This window comes from Cydia splendana, chromosome 17 (assembly GCF_910591565.1).
Source record: "Cydia splendana chromosome 17, ilCydSple1.2, whole genome shotgun sequence".
Taxonomy (NCBI): Eukaryota; Metazoa; Arthropoda; class Insecta; order Lepidoptera; family Tortricidae; genus Cydia; species Cydia splendana.
The window spans coordinates 17554919-17572344 of record NC_085976.1 but is presented as its reverse complement, the minus strand read 5'-3'; the positions used below and the strand labels follow the sequence as shown (position 1 = coordinate 17572344).

The 17426-nt window shown below is 36.6% G+C and overlaps 1 protein-coding gene and 1 long non-coding RNA gene across 2 annotated transcripts in view; one reads left to right on the top strand and one right to left on the bottom strand.

Annotated features, from left to right (window-relative positions):
* LOC134798993 (integral membrane protein DGCR2/IDD-like) overlaps nucleotides 1–14070 on the bottom strand; it is a 39457-nt gene extending 25387 nt beyond the window's left edge. The window contains exons 1-2 of the mRNA XM_063771418.1: nucleotides 14032–14070; nucleotides 13846–13980 (exon numbers count right to left, since the gene is read on the bottom strand). Coding sequence (XP_063627488.1) covers nucleotides 13846–13980; nucleotides 14032–14070 — 174 coding nt within the window. The remainder of the gene's footprint in view (nucleotides 1–13845; nucleotides 13981–14031) is intronic.
* The window catches only part of LOC134798948 (uncharacterized), a 283510-nt gene that overhangs the window by 65988 nt on the left and 200096 nt on the right, over nucleotides 1–17426 (top strand). The gene's annotated exons all lie outside the window — the stretch shown is intronic.

Sequence of the window (17426 nt, the reverse complement as noted above, 5' to 3'; positions counted from 1 at the left end):
TTGGCAAATTTGAGCTTTCAAGAGGAATTCCGTAGCGAATTCCGTGTGTTCGGCCACACTTCTGATGTCGGGAATTGTGGGCGTATCATACTATCGGCAGCACATCAGAACCTTCAATCGTGGATGACGAGGGCCTTCAATGAAATACGATGTTCAACTCACAATCTTTACTGCACAAGACTCATTACAAATCACAGCACGCGTTACGTTTCTTATCTTAAGCAAACCAGTGGATTAGACCCAGGAGCCGCCACAGACGTCATCTTCTCCCGTTCGTTCTCATCGTGCTCCTTCTGAAGATTGATTGACAGCATAACTTCAATTGTTCTGGACTTCAATTGTTTTAAGAGCGCACTCTATGACGTCTTGGCGGAACTGCGTCGAACGCCACTCAAGTGTACGTAACACCCTAGTTTGCTCTATTTGTCAAGGTTTGCATGACAAAACGCCTCTTGAAGGCGATAGATGGCACATTTCAGCCATTCTCCGACAGGTATATATGTTGAATAACTTTATAAAATGACTGATGTAATGAAAACTGGCCAAGTCAAATCTAACCTACTTTAACATCTCACATTTTTTTTTAATAACAGCAATTGTTATAGGTATCCAAAAAAGCAAAGAAATAGAGTTTAATACTTGTTCATAATGTTATTATGATCCTATAAATACATATTTGGATTTTGCATAGAACTTGGCACTCATTTAGATCTCCATTCTTTTTGCGGCGAAGCCCACAGCCATGTATAATTTTTGTATTGAACTTGGCTCTCCTTTTTTACATTTATGTTTTTGGTGGGATTTATTAACACATTATTTGACCAACAATACCAACATAGTATTTCCTTTTATAATAAATGAGTATTATTTTTATTAACACATTATTTGACCAACATAGTATTTCCTTTTATAATATCTATCTTTGAACGAGTTTTTTAACGATTCGTGATTAAATTTTTATTATTAAGTACATAATTATATGCAATATCGACATCACGTAAAACGGAACTCAACTTTGTCTGCGAGTTTATATCCTACCCTTTTCTTTTTAAATCAAGTTCAAAGAGAATTAAATCACTACGTTATCAAGTTGTAATGCAAAACGTTCTAAAAAGTGCCTCCGTTTAAAAAAAAAGATCTTCAGGATGATAACGAATCTCTAAAGCCCGCTCCACACTCGTGCGAGTGTGCGAGTCTGGAGTCGATTTCGCATATCAGCGAACTAGACTCCACACTCGCGTTCGCGGCTTCGCCCGCGATTCACGCGCATAGTCTGGAGGGGGCTTAACACAAGAAGTGTGCGAAAAGTGAATGGATTAATTGGACTGAATGTGTTTTATAAATATAACAATCACAGGTATAATTATATAGCTAACGGCCAAACGGACTATAAGTACTTTTCTTTTGGTAAGTACGTGTTTACATTGTTTTTAGTCTTGTTTTTTTTAGAGTTCCGTACCCAAAGGGTAAAAACGTGACCCTATTACTAAGACTCCTCTTTACGTCTGTCTGTCTGTCACCAGGCTGTATCTCATGAACCGTGATAGCTAGACAGTTGAAATTTTCACAGATGATGTATTTTTGTTGCCGCTATAAAAACAAATACTAAAGACAGAAGAAAATAAATATTTAAGTGGGGCTCCTGTATGTACAACAAACGTGATTTTTTTGCGTAATGGTACGGAACCCTTCGTGCGCGAGTCTGACTCGCACTTGGCCGGTTTTTTTAACCATACATTTTTTATTCAAGAAAAAAATGAGCGTTCCATATATATTGATATTTCCTATGAGTATTAAGTACCTACTTAAATAGTTACAAAAATAGACTAAGTATATCATTTTGCTTTTGCTAAGGCTTGAAAAGGCTACAGCAACGTTCAGATAGGGTCATGCTTGAACCGAGCTGTCAATAAGGATGCGACAAAAGTAGAAATGCTTATCGATGATCCGTGTGTGTTTCTTTTATTAATATTTTTATGAAGTCGCTAATTTATTATTTTAGAATACGGTTATTAAATAATGACCTAATCATGTGATATAATGGGGTTGGCCGCTCGAAGTATTTAGCAGATGGCGCCAGCTTAGCTTGCCCTGTTAATCCCTAGAGTTGTGTCAATTTTTTGTTTTTTTTTAATGCCCTGGTTGCCAGCCCTTTAAGCCAAATCTCATAGAAATAGGAGCAATTTTAGTCGTCGTATTTAGCTCCCAATACCTTGATACTGGCGAAATAGTCCCACTGGACTAAAGCCATAATTTTAAAAGAATGAATGAAAACTGTATGCCATACGATAAATAAATAAATGAGTATCCACTAAATATTATTATAATAAAACGCTGCACAATCCCGGATAGAAAATCATATATGTATGTAGAATCATCTTCAGCGATGTAAAAATAAATGACAGCAATGTAAAAGGTGCCAATTAAAAAAGCAGTGGAAAAAAGGTGAGAGTCAGAATCGCGCGAAAATATCTTAATATGATTCATCATTTAACCTTAACCTGAGTATTTTTTACACTATACAGTTAGTAAAACTTGTTACTAATTTGCTTTCCACCTTTGGCCTTTGGCCTCCATGAGTAAAGTTAATTTAAATTATTTATTTACGTTACACGTCATCAGCTTTTTTTATGAACTTTACTAGACTTATATTTTCCTAATTTATTTTTTCTTAAAACGATATGAAATAAACAAAAACAAACAATAAAACTTACTAAATCCTACGTATTGGTAATTGGTATGATGGAAAGGGATAAACGATTATTATCGGCTTATCAACTTTAGTAAACGTTTATGAATAAGGGGGTGACCTATAGGTAAATTTGGCCTAAATCGCCGTCAACGGGCAAGGACGTGTCCAGAAGGCACCATGCTCCATCACTATCAGCTTACATAATTACATATCATAATACATAATATATTATGTACTTTTTGTACAATGTGGTCGGAGCGGTCGGTTCGGGCAGTCAGTGCGGCGTGCGTTTATTGAATGCATTCAAATAAAAACAATAAGCAAAACTGTTCAAAATTTGTATGGAACACGAACCATCGGTGCGCGAGTCAGACTCGCACTTGCCCTGTTTTAAAAATATATAGCACACCAAACTAGCGTCATCAATTCATCATCATCATACAGGTTGGCTAAAAATAACTGCATTCCCGTTGCCAGGGAGGTTTTGGGATTGTACTGAGCAACTTTTACAATGGGACCAATCACGAAATCGCAAAAAAAAATTTGGCTGTTTCATACATTTTGGCTGGTCCATTTTCTATGGGAGGGTACATTTTTTTTTCGCGGTTTCGGTGTTGCTTCAATTGTAAAAGTTGCTCAGTACAATCCCAAAACCTCCCTGGAAACAGGAATGAGGTTATTTTTTAGCCATCGTGTATATAGTTCCGCAGGTGTTTTACTAATATCTATGTTAGGGCCGATACAGACAGACTGAAAACCGACTGCAACTTGTATGGGAACCGCACGCTGACGTTGCAGTTGGCGTGCAGTCGGCGTGCAGTTCCCATACAAATTGCAGTCGGTTTGCAGTCCGTCTGTATCGGCCCTTAATTGTCAATTTTTATTGTTTTTCAGGTGAACTACTAGAGGCAAGGTGAACTGAACTGGAACAAAACATGGCTGTTAATATTTTGGAGACGATGAGACAAATGCAACGTGATTTAGCTGATCAAAAAGAGTACATGAGGAATTTGCACACTGTTAATAGGGACTTGAATGAAAAGCTAAATCTCATGGATGAAAGAATAACAGACTTACCTAAGGCTATACAAAGGCTAGAACACCAAGTTAAAAATATCAATGTGGTACTTTTTGGAAACGACGAGACTGTGATCATTTCAGAAGGAACTATAATGCCCTACAAATCTGATATTGATGAGAAGGAGAAGGCAGAATTTTTCAGTAAAAAATCTAAAAACAGTTTTGAAAGTACCGAGGTAACTGAACTTTTAAATCCATCGAAAGCAAGATTATTGGAAGAGACAGAGTTAAATGGCGAAGACGAGCGTAAAAATGATGAGCAGTTTGGAAAGCCGAAATTCACCAAAAAAGATGTAGAAGAAATCATCAGTAACGAGATGGAAGAAACGAAACAACCGATTCAGATTCCAAATTGTCCGTTCTGCAAGCAGAATGCTGTTGAGATGTCCACTATTTATTTCAACGCAGACCAGACTTGCAAGCTTGAAGACAAATTAAATAAAATAACTGACCTCTATCAGTCTGACATGAACGATCTGAGAGAATCAATCAAAAATATTGAAGCAACAATCAAAACCCTTACTGAGGAAGCTGCGAGCACAGTTCGACAACAAGAAACTATTCAGAATGCACCAACTTATTTCAGTACAGAACAGATCAACCAGATCAATGCTGAATTGAAACGAATTACAGACTCGAATCAGTCTCAGACTGAAGAAGTTAAGAAACTATATCAAACTGCACAACGGGACTTAATCGCGTATTTAAGTTTTAAGTTTGATAATGTTTAATAATCGTGAAAGTTTAAATAAGTTAAGAAACTATTCAAAGATTTCATAGATTCAAATAAAGATGCAAGAAATGTGGTTAATCAAGAACAGACTGACAAAAGTGACAAATTAATTTCCATTTGTACTGAAATCAAATCAAACGCGGAAACGAACAAGTCTGAAATGACGCAAATTAAAGCACTCATGAAGTACTTTGTAGCAAAAAAGTTGCCTATTAAAGCGAGTACAGCCAGCAAACAGAAAACTGTTCAGATATCTCCGACATATTTCAGTCCGGACCAGATCAGCAAGCTCAACAGTGAGCTGAAGCGTGTTGCAGAGATATGTCAGGAGACTGTAATAGAAGTTGTACCGGGGGCTGCTGATGAGCACCCTATTGTTAAACAATTAGGTGAAGGTGTATTTTATAAAAAGAGGAATGTCAGAGACAATTATGACAAAGTTCAACTTGGAATCGAGGGACTTAAGAGGACTACCTACAAAACTAAAACTAAACCTAAAAAAAAAAAAACCTAAAAATCTATATCTAGAGAGGGCCCCTGGGGCATAGTGCCAAGAATGCTGGCAGCATTTCCTCGCTGGATCGCAAGGAAGGACTAATGTCATAGATAAGATTACAGACAATCCAAATTTGACGTTACGTGACGTTATTAAGGATTGGTTGATATCAATAAATAAATGGGATACGTGGTTTCAAACATACTATCATCATCATCCTATGAGATATGATAAAGCCACAAAAACTTACTTACAAATCGAGGTAGGACTTTAGGAACTAAGGCGTGAGTCAGTTAAGAAATATATTACTAGTGGAGACTGTTCCAGTTGCCATGTTATTTTTATATGTCTTGTCTGGTACTCTAATGATATCTGTAAGCAGCATCTATAGGATCGGATGAGACAATGCGCCAAAAATATCTGACATCCTCTACTACTTTTACTAATATGAATATATGTATCTTCAAAACTATCTTCCACATTAACCCCCTTATTCATAAACGCGCTACAAACCTCAATTAGCTAATAATCGTTTATTTTTATCTGTCATTTCGACTTATGTATTTGTAAGAAAGGGATAAAACATAATTTAACTAAATCTTGCCCGTAAAGTTTTACGAATTTAAGGCCCACTTGCACCATTCTACTAACCCGGGGATAACCGGTTAAACCTGGAGTTACCATGGTTACCAGTACAATTTGACGTTATTATTAGGTTTAACTGCTTAACCCCGTATTAGTGGGATGGTGCAAGTGGGCCTAAGGGGGTAAATGTTTAGCATAGCTTATACAGGGCGTTTTTTGAACAACTAGCCATATTATTATTGTGCAAGGTGATTAGGTAGGCCATAGTGAACAACTTTTTCTATGGGACTAACTCCGAAATCACAAAAATTTTTTTGGCCGTTTCATACAATTTGGTCGAGTGGATGTCGACGTTTTCTATGGGAAGGCCAAATATTTTTTAGGGGTGCATTACATTTGTTATAATTACTTTTCATATATTATAGTTTGATATATCGTTATTTTGAATAACGTAGTAAATGGCATACTACCGTAATACCTAATTAACGGTATACATAATGTTATTATTGGTATAATGGTCATAAGGTATATTTACACTTCGTCTAATATACATTGCCATATTTATTACATACTCTAATGCATATTATTTGTTATAACAAGTGACATCACATAATTATTTATGTAACATAATAGTTGCATGACATAAATGGGTTAGGTTAGGTTGGAACTGCGACTCCGCACAAACGAATAACTACCTAACAAAAGGAGGGTTAGGTTAGGTTAGAACTTTGACCCTCCGTAGAATAAAATATTCTATCAAAAAAGTGGTTTAGGTTAGGTTTGAACTGCGGTCCCCGCAGAACGAAATCCATGAAAAAATTGGTTAGGTTAGGTTAGAACTGCGACCTCCCTAGAATAAAATAGCTAGCAAAAGCAGTAGGCCTGCGTACTAGTTATAAAAAGTATGTAAAACTTTACGTTATCAGTAAATGAAATATGACAAAAAATGTTATACGATATATGTATTTATACTTGATAAAATTGTATGAAGTATTACGTTATACAAAAATATAATATAACAAATGTCATTATAAAACATGTCTATAATATACTATTTGAAAATTATATTACATTAGGCATTATATCAATGAAAGTTTAGATGAAATCACTATATAATAAAGGAAACGTATAATAAATAATTACATTATAACATACAATAATATATTAAATGGCGTTATAACAAATGTATGATAGTTTTTTTATAAGTATATTAAACATTACACACCCATTTTTTAGAGATTTCGGGGTTGGTCCCATAGAAAAAGTTGTTCAGTATGGCCTACCTAATCACATTGCACAATATGCATGGCTAGTTCTTCAAAAAACGCCCTGTATAATAGACAATGGTAGATACTTTTGACGCGTATATAATCTCAACCGTTACTATTGATGCTGAGGGCCTACCGCGAAGACCGAAATTCGCAAATCGCGGGGATCTTTCTCTTTTACTCTAGTGAAGGCGTAATTAGAGTGACAGAGAAAGATGACCGCAATTTGCGAACTTCGGTTTTCGCGGTTATAGCCCTGACTGTATTATTGATTCCCTTTGGTTATGGGCTCGTGTAAAAGTGCTATGAATTGTAAAAAAAAAAATAAGTTAACTTGTCGCCAGTTAAGGCTTAATTTGATGACAATCGGCGCGATTCGGCAAATGATTAGAGATTCACTAGATATGAAATAGTAAAGATATGTGACGTTCCACGGCAAAAGGTACCATTGCCCCGGCTGAATACTGGAGCGGCGTTAATAATAGCGTAAGCGCCAGCCGCCATAAGGTACCTTTTGCCGTGGAACGTCACATATCTTTACTATTTCATATCTAGTGAATCTCTAATTCATTTCCCGAATCGCGCCGAATATTATGACTAAACTAAGATAGAGTAGAATAGCGATTTTATTTTTAAGATTCTTTTTAAAAAAATTCTTATGAATTGTGTGCCATTCGTTGATGACGATTATGAAATAAAATAAATAACACATTTCGTTCTTATTTGATTTTATTGTTGTTTTTATTGTCCGATTTCGATAAAATTTGGTAAATACTTAGGTGAATAGATATAGTTTTATATTCTGTTCAAATACGGAGTATTACTGAAAAGTTAATGTTAAATGATCTACTGGGTCACTTCAACAGACATACTTTACTTACAAGCAATCAGTTTGGTTTCACAAAGGGCCGTTCCACGCCGATGCTGCTTCGGTACTTATTAAACATATTTATGATATTTGAGAAAATTCTTGTGATGCAATTAGCATATTTTGTGATCTTTCTAATGCATTTGATTGTGTGGATCATGGAATGCTCATTTTGAAATTAGAACACTATGGTCTGTCAGTAAATGCCCTAAACTTTATGTCTTCTTACCTTAGCAACAGAACACAAACAGTTGTTGTAAACAAAACCCGGTCTAGCGGTACTGTAGTCCAATTAGGAGTGCCACAAGGTTCTATTTTGGGTCCATTCCTGTTTTTGGTTTATATAAATAATTTGCCATGTGTAGTAAAAAATCTTTGTGAAATTGTTCTTTTTGCTGATGACACATCATTACTTTTTAAGGTTGATCGGAAATCTACCGATTACAGTGTAATTAACAGCACACTCGTTAATGTACTTAACTGGTTTACTATGAACAATTTGCTTCTTAATGCTAAGAAAACTAAATGCATTAGATTTTCTTTGCCGAATGTTAAACCAGTCGATACTAAGATACTTTTGAATAATGAATGCTTAGAGACGGTAGATAAAGCACTGTTTCTTGGTTTAACATTGGACAAAACTCTACAATGGAGTCCTCATATAAGAACACTAGCAAACAAATTAAGTTCGGCCGCTTACGCTGTGAGGAGAATTAGACAATTGACTAATGTTGAAACAGCTCGCCTTGTTTATTATAGTTATTTTCATAGTGTAATGTCATATGGTATTCTGGTTTGGGGCAAAGCAGCTGACATACAGACTATATTTGTCTTACAAAAGAGAGCCATTCGTTCTATATATAATTTAAGGGTGCGTGAATCATTAAGAGAACTTTATAAAGAAATTAATATTTTAACTGTAGCTTCCCAATACATATATGATAGTATTATTTATGTTGTTAAGAATCTAGACTCCTTCACTAAGAATTCTGATGTCCATAACTATAATACTAGAAATAAAAACAAGCTTGCTATCAGAAAGTTTCGTGTTCGTAAAGTACAGAAGTCATTCGTTGGGCAATGCATTCATTTTTATAACAAGTTACCTGAGGATGCTTTAAGATTACCCTTTCCAGCTCTTAAGAATTACTTAAAAAAGTCATTGATGTTGAAGGCTTATTACAGAGTCGAGGACTACTTGACAGACAAACATGCATGGTCCAAACCAGAAAGTGTAATAACGACAAGTAGCAATTAAAAGCATTGTATTATGTGTAGAGTTAAAGGTGACTCAGCTCAGGTAAGAAAGCACATCAAGTTGTATTGTATGAAAGCATCTCATAACAATCAGTCAGATTCATATAATATGTATTCTCATTTCTTTTATTGGTTTTATTTTCTTTTCCTTTTGTAAGAATTTGATATGTTTTCTGAAAGAGCTACGTATTTGTATCAAGCTATGTACTCACTGAGTATAATTGCATGAATTCTATAGTACTTTAAATTGTATTTTTCTTAATTACTCGTAATGCATGTTAATTATAAGATGTAATAATGTTTTGAAAACGTGTGTCCCGCCGAGTTTGTTGCCGGTCCCATATTGGGATACCCTCCTCCAATTGAGGGGGGATTTAAATCTTCTCGGGGCAGAGGTGTAGGTAGGTATTCGATAATCAGAGCCTATTCCGGATTCCAGGCATTTTTGGCAGCGGAGTCGAAACCATATTTGGCATTGCTCTCTGGTGCGTTATGAATATAAAATGGCGACTTACTCAACTGCTTTTTAAATTGAACACGTCATATGCAGAAGATATTGAAATGGTCCTCCAATCTCAACAGTTACATTAAATAGAGGATTTTATGATGTTTGCATCACAGGCTCTTTTATTCCTTTTCAAAAACAGTAAGCAAAGTTGCAATTAAGTACGAGAGTTGCAATTAAGTGGGAAAGTGATTTGATGCAAATCTTTAGTTGTTTATCATCATCATCATATATATATATAATTGAAAAACCAGAACGGGATAAAAAACGAGGGAAGAAGCGAGATGGCGCCTTACAAATTTCTAAAAAAGTTTTTGACACGTTTCTCGAATACGACGCACGTATACAAGAAAAACCTGTTCAAATCAATTATCTACATATGGGAATAGAACTAGACCATAAAAACTATCGCTTCCGATGCGTATTTAATTTACAATAAGGAAAAGAAATTTTCATAACAATCTTCATCGGCCATTTCTCGGCAACTCTCGGTTGCTTTCGTTTGGCGGTGCTACAGATTAGACCAAATAATCCGTAAGTTAAAGTAAACTAAATTATGTTTGTCATGTTGGTATACAGGTATTTCTGAGTTTTTTTACACGAAGTAAAATAAAAAGTGCTGCCAACCTTAACCTTAGTCTATAGAGCCCATACGAGTGATTTATGTCATATATGACTTATCATTCTTATCAATCAAAGTAATTACTATATTATTATTATCAATTTGTATTTTGTTGTTTTAAATTTATTTTTGAGTTATATTATTCAGATTGACTTTCACGGCTTCGGCAAGCATTGCCATTCGTGCGGGGAACGGGCTAAGAATGCTGAGATGGGCCAAAAATACAAAGTTGATAGTAAGTTATGTAGGTAGATTAAAGTGCATGTTCAGATGTTATTGAGCGACCTGATAAAAATAAGCAAATGTACAGTCAGCAGTCGGCCAAATATCGTAATATAATTTTGTTGCCATAGAAATAAGGATGTGGTCCGATATAGTGGCGAAATATTGAGAGACAAAAGCGGCTAAATTCAGTGGTGGCTCGGACACTTAGAGAGAATGGGAGAGGATCGTGCCGTGAAGAGAGCGCAGGTACTTGGGACAACAAAATGGGAGACGCCCGAGTGGACGTCCTAGGTACCGCTGAAACGACGTAGTTGCTCAAGACCTGCTCAACCTCGGCCATGGCGACTGGCGAGAGCTATCGCAAGACCGAGAGGACTAGACTACCTATGTTTGTATGAAAAGGCGATTTAAGGGCGGTGGTCGTCCATATTCGTCTTAAGGCGAAAATTAATCTAATGAACGTTTTTGCAACTAGGCTTATAAGAACAAATAATATTTTATCTTGAAACAAGTTTTAAATAAATACGTGTAGATGAAAAAATACAATCTTGCCTTTTATCAAATCACATCATTTTTTGACAAATTTGCGAATTGAGTTATCCAAATAATAACGGCTACAAATAAGAAATCCCTATCACAGTTTTAAACCATGGCAGGGTTGAATACATAATAATGTCGGTATTTAACTAAACATAAGACGAACTCTTTATTTCATTTACGCGAGCGGAGCTGCGGGCCCGTATAGTCTACTCATATTGACTGGACTTTTTAGTGATGATATTGAATTATAATATTTAATAGGATTCATTTGGATTTGATTTGTAATGTTCTCGCAATGCCCAAGATTCCACATTTTGAATTACTTGCTGATGCTGGTGGTCCAATTTTGGAACAATTTTGCCTTGCCTCCTTGTAAAACAAATAACTATTTCTGTTTCAATTACTAATTAATTAATAACTTGGTCTAAAGAAATAAAGTAAATACATACAAAACATTAAGTTTATATTAGTTAAAACATACCAATTGTCAAACAATTTTCTGCTATTTTCGAGGAACCGTAAATAGCAAAAAATTGTCCGCCGGACGGTATCGGCCTGCCAGTTGTTCGGAACTGTCAAAATTTTGTTCTAACTGACAGGCCGATACCGTCCGGCGGACTGTTAATCAGTGGGCCCCTTAATATAATACTCCCAACTAAGTATAGTCCAGTCCAGTACTACAACTGTGGACCATGAATTCAATATGCAATTCGATAAGTATCAATATCAACGTCCTTTTTCTTTGTCTGACTTTTTCATTCATTTATAAAACATTTAGCCTTGAAACTACGACATACAAATGACAATCAGACCAGAACAAAGTCGAGTTAATTTTAGACCACAGTAGAGAGATTTTTATACGGTAACTATTACTAATTATAAGTATAACTTTGCTTAATTTCCGGGTGGAATTGAAAACATGAAATTTCCTTGACATAAAGTAAATACTCGTACCAGTGGGGAGACACTCCTGACTTCGGGCAAACTCGGCTCCGTTCGGCTCAGCATTGCTCCGAGCAATTATTAGGGTTTGACACAACTTAACATCCCTGTACGTGCACGACCACAAATAAGATAATGGCTTGAATTTTGACAACCCTAAATAGCCGAAAGGGATAGTGCCATAAGTTAGAAAGGGATATCATGATTCGACCCTGAATCGCTGTCAAACTTCGGTTTTGTAGTAAGTGTCCTTTCTGTACGGTAGTACTATTACTTATTCTGTGCTCGTACCCACCCAGTCTGTCCACGCTTTACAAGAAAAACTAATTCTATTAAAGTTTTCCCTAGGACAAGCGATGAAAGCGCCGCTGTGCGGGATGTTGAAGCAATTAGCATTTCCAGGTCCAGAACTACGATATTACGATATTAAGATACGGTTCTACAAGATGGCGAAAAAATAGTACCTATTTAATACAATCTTGATACAATAGAGAGCTATGTACCTACTAAGTACGAGCCTTAGTAATTGAAAAGCTTGATTTGATTATGTATATCACTATTGTAATACAATACTTTTTCTATGAGTGAACTAAAGTAATATTATTTATAAAACTATTTATATCTCTACAACAGAAATTTCTACATCGGAGATTGTTATAATATGAATGAGTAATATGACTTATGAAGCCTAATGCCTATGTCACCAAAATCCTTCAGTATATCTAGTAACAACTAGTAGTCATGGTCTAATAAAACATGGTCTTCCATTCCCAGAGTGACACGGGCCTACGTCACAATAACATTGCCACTTTATTTCAACATAACATGTTACATGGGTACATTATACCTATGGTTAATAAGTTAAAATATTTCTTTATAATTTTATAATTTTCATTTATATGTATTTTAGCTTAAATTTTACAATAACACGTAATTTTTAATTACTCGTTAGCAATATCTTCCGATTCACGAAAGAAATTTCAGACTTTCGGGTAATTCTGTTTATACTACTGGCAACACAGGATAGCGCTGTGCACATTTGACAATTCGGATCTAGATAACTTCATGCCCTGACCGTCATCCTTGTCGAACGCGTGTTAATTGTTATTTCCTTCTCGCTCAGTGTCAGCAGTCGCAGTGTTTTCCAAACTTGTCACGCCGTAAGCTTGGTAATTAATGTGTAACTGTGAATTAGTTTTTCAAACGTTTGTCTTGTATAGATAAATAAAGTTTAATTTAATACATTAGATTTGTTTTATTTTACTATGTTTCTACATGAATAACTTAAAATTAATGCCGTTAAAATAATTTTCACCGTTGGTTAAAATTCTCCCACATTTCAAAGTTTGAGAACCTGTAAACAGCATGATGACGTAGGCGCGTGTCAGTTAGGTCATACGCGAATCTCGGAATGGAGTACCAGGCGGAGTATATTATTATACCATGCTAGTAGTAAAAGTCGTAAATATAATTGTCTACTATACAACCTAAACAATTAAACAAAGAAAGGCTTGTTGATTTATTTTAAAGCTATATACCTACCTAAGTTTTGTATGGGCTTGTGAGGCGGTTATCTTCAAATGTTTTGACACCGTTATGGATGGTAGAACGCCAAAATGACTTTCTTCCTGCAAGCTCCTCCCAACGCTCAGGGTCGATGGGGCAAGCGCTAAGATGCCGTTTGAGCACGTCCTTGTAGCGCAGGTGCTGAACACCGTGCTTCCGCTTACCCACGGCCAACTCAGAGTAGAGGACAGCTTTAGGCAAGCGGTGGTCATCCATTCGAAGGACGTGCCCACGCCATTACGGAAAGACATACCTAAGCCCTCCTACGTGTACACGTTCAACGCAGCTGGCTAACTTTATTGTCACGCGTGCAATACAGTATTTAAGAGCAAGTTCGACCTGGCCTGCCACATTAGGGCTCACGTCACTAGACCGTTATCCATAATGTTTATTTAGGATCGCCGTCATCGATAACGATGTTCTCATCGTTATCGATCCTTCTGACTATATATACCTAAGTACTTACATAGGGTGGATCGCAGTAGATAGCCTTGCACCACATCGGCTCAGAGTGGTAGCACACACATAACGAGCACACGCCGGGCCCCGGCACGTACAGCAGACCATGTGGGATGGACTTGCCCTCCCACTCTATGCAGTCCTCAGTAGAGTGACAGAGACAGCGCTATTGCAACACTACTGCGCCACAAACTGGCATGACAGAGATTGCACTTCCTGGTCTAGTTGACATGTTGTAGTATATAGTACTTACATAGGGTGGATCACAGTAGATAGCCTTGCACCACATCGGCTCAGAGTGGTAGCACACACATAACGAGCACACGCCAGGCCCCGGCACGTACAGCAGACCATGCGGGATGGACTTGCCCTCCCAGTCTATGCAGTCCTCTTCTACGCATGCTGGAAAGAGATTGATGACGTTAGAATTAGAAGTTGGGACGGTCTGTGTCGATAGTAGCGGAAAGAACAACGCCAAAAGTAGAGTCGGACCAGGCTAACTCTGCTTGGCATTTTTAATGAGAAAGGGTGGAAATATCATCATTAATTACAAATTTCTATGAAAATATGATAGTTTTAATGGCACTCCCTCACTTTGTTCTATTTAAAGTTAGCTTAGATCGACTCTACCTATCTGCCATCATGGATATGAAAGTCAGCAAACGTTACTTCACAAAAAAGAAGGAACTTATAGGCGTATTCGAACCAACACTGACATCAGAGTGATTATTTGAATCATTTAATTTACAGGTCCATTGGATCGTACACCGATGTAAGTATGATATTTGAATCATGTTATTTAGTTACATTGTGCGTCTCGCCTGTGTCATAAGTCATATCATGTTCGGGCAACTACAGTCACCTGCAATAATTATGTTACTCTTCGAAGGCCGCAAAAATATGTGACACGCTCTTATGGGCCCGATTCGGATTTGGAAATAGACATCTAATTAGATATCTTTTAGACATCACCAAGATACGATAACGATATTTTAAGATCTAACCTGTCAAATTTGACATTTGCGCGATTCTGGAGATACTTTTGAACGATTTCCACAGGATATGACTTAGAGATCCAATTCACATCTAATACATATCTTACTCTATCTAACGTAAAAGTGACATTGGTTGCCCGAATTGCGCTGCAAAAGAGAACTAGTTGATATCTAAACTATAACGTATCTAGAATGGATCTAGTACGTGTCGTCTCTTGTGAATATCTTGAAGTTCGAATACGGCAGTATGGCTCTACAAATAAGATCGTATCAGATATTTTTGGGGCCTTCGTTGTGTAACATTATTGCAGATGACTGTACGAGCGAAATGTACGATGTATAACACAAATCAAATATAGAATAGAAATAGAATAGAAATAATTTTATTCGTAAGCACAAACACAAAATAAAAACTTAAAATATCATTCTGATGTGAGTGTACGTTCGATGTGGCTTGTTAACCAAGTTTTCTAGCTATGTTTACTATAATTACCTACTGTTTACCATGGTATAATAATATACTCCGCCTGGTACTCCATTCCCGTCTTTTCTAGGTCACCTAACTGACACGGGCTTACGTCATCATGCGACAGCGCTATATGATAATATGCGATAGCGCTATATATAGCGGCCATGTTGTTGTGACGTAGGCCCGTGTCACTCTGGGAATAGAAGACCATGTTTTATTAGACTATGCTGTTTACAACGGTAGCTTCACTCAAGACCAAAGATATAAGATGTGTAATATCTAAGACAATTTCATGCTTCGAATTTGACAGGTAAACGAGATGGCGCTGTACAGCTCCATACATTTTGCGGTAAATCTGATTGTCAAAAGTTGACGTTTGACAATTCAGTGACCGCAAAATATATCTGTTTTGGATGTCAAACTAAGGGGCACGTTTTTTTCTTAGACTTTACTTCTCTATTACAGTCAATTCTCTTTGCTCAAGACAAAATTTGCATAAGTAACTTGTGTTCTGGTTGAGTACTAGGTATTTTTTATTAAATTGTTATATTGTATATTTATATTTATATTTATGTATGTATCTTTATTAATATGTATTATATATGAGTATAATATGTATATGTTATTATATTATAGGCTATAGGTTTTAATTATTTACTTGCGTAATAATTGAACCATAGTTTACTTTTTTGTACATAGTGTTCGTTTGTCTATCATGTTTGTTTTAATTTACTCTCAATTGCTCAAAGGTTGTCTGGAAGAGATCCCTTATAGGGATAAGTTCGCCTTTGTACATTATATACCTATATTTTTTGTTTCATTGTTATTTAACCTGTCTTATGTACAATAAAGTGTTTACATACATACATACAACGGCTTCTATTCGTATCCAAAGGTGCCAAAACTGCCAAACTTGTACCTAGGTACCTGAGTAAGACTTAAACTCTTACCAAAAATATTACAAGTGACAATAAACAAAGTGGCACTTTTAAAAACAAATGCGTCAGATTATCGTAGGAAATGGGCGCAGCCTGAAATAGTTGGAGGTTACCCCTGCGTGATGCGTGATGCGTCAGAACAGGCCATGTTTCTATTGCCAACCGGGCGGCGAGATCGCTTACATGAACCAGCCCAACTCCGACCTCTAAGTAAAGGTCGGAAATATCTGGCAAACCATTTGTCAGTACCCAAACTACTAGAGTATGCAGTCGTCGCAGTCGATGTGGGCTGTAGACTATCTCCTCAAAATACTTTCTTTAGTAGCTGAAACTATCATCTGCAAAGATACGTGACCTATGATGAAGCTCCAGTATACGGTCCACCGACGTACAGTTAACAGTGCGGGCGATGGTACTACTTGCCATAGCTTCTTAAGCTATTGGAATACACCCTAGTACCGAAATAATAAATGACAGCCATTACGTACGCGGGCCAACGGGTGCTGTATAAGGATACACAGATTTCACGTTCGAATTTGTCTTTCGTGTACACAATCTTAAACTCGTTGAACGCTACGAAACTTTTCGTCATGTGACTCATGTGTCAGAATCTTTGGCGCAAAATAATGAACACCTTTAATGAAGATATGAAATGTGTTCTTTTTAGGGTTCCGTATCCAAGGGGTAAAAAAACGGGACCCTATTACTAAGACTTCGCTGTCTGTCTGTCTGTCTATCCGTCTGTCTGTCACCAGGCTGTATCTCATGAACCGTGATAGCTAGGCATTTGAAATTTTCAGAGATGATGTATTTCTGTTGTCGCCATAACAACAAATACTAAAAACAGAATAAAATAAATATTTAAGTGGGGCTCCCATACAACAAACGTGATTTTATTGCCGTTTTTTGCGTAATGGTACGGAACGCTTCGTGCGCGGTTCCGACTCGCACTTGTCCGGTTTTTTACATTTAACGGCTTCCCTCGTCTAGTACCCACAACACAAAACACAAGCCTTATTAAGTTTACTATGGGACTAAGTCGGTTTGTGTAAGATTATCCTATTATATTTATTAATTAAATCCGACCACTGCACTAGAAGTAAGCCAGCGTGTGAAACTCCTGTACCTAAACAAACATTAGCAAGCTGCTTCTGTGCTTAAATTTCAGTACGAACATTCCTATCCT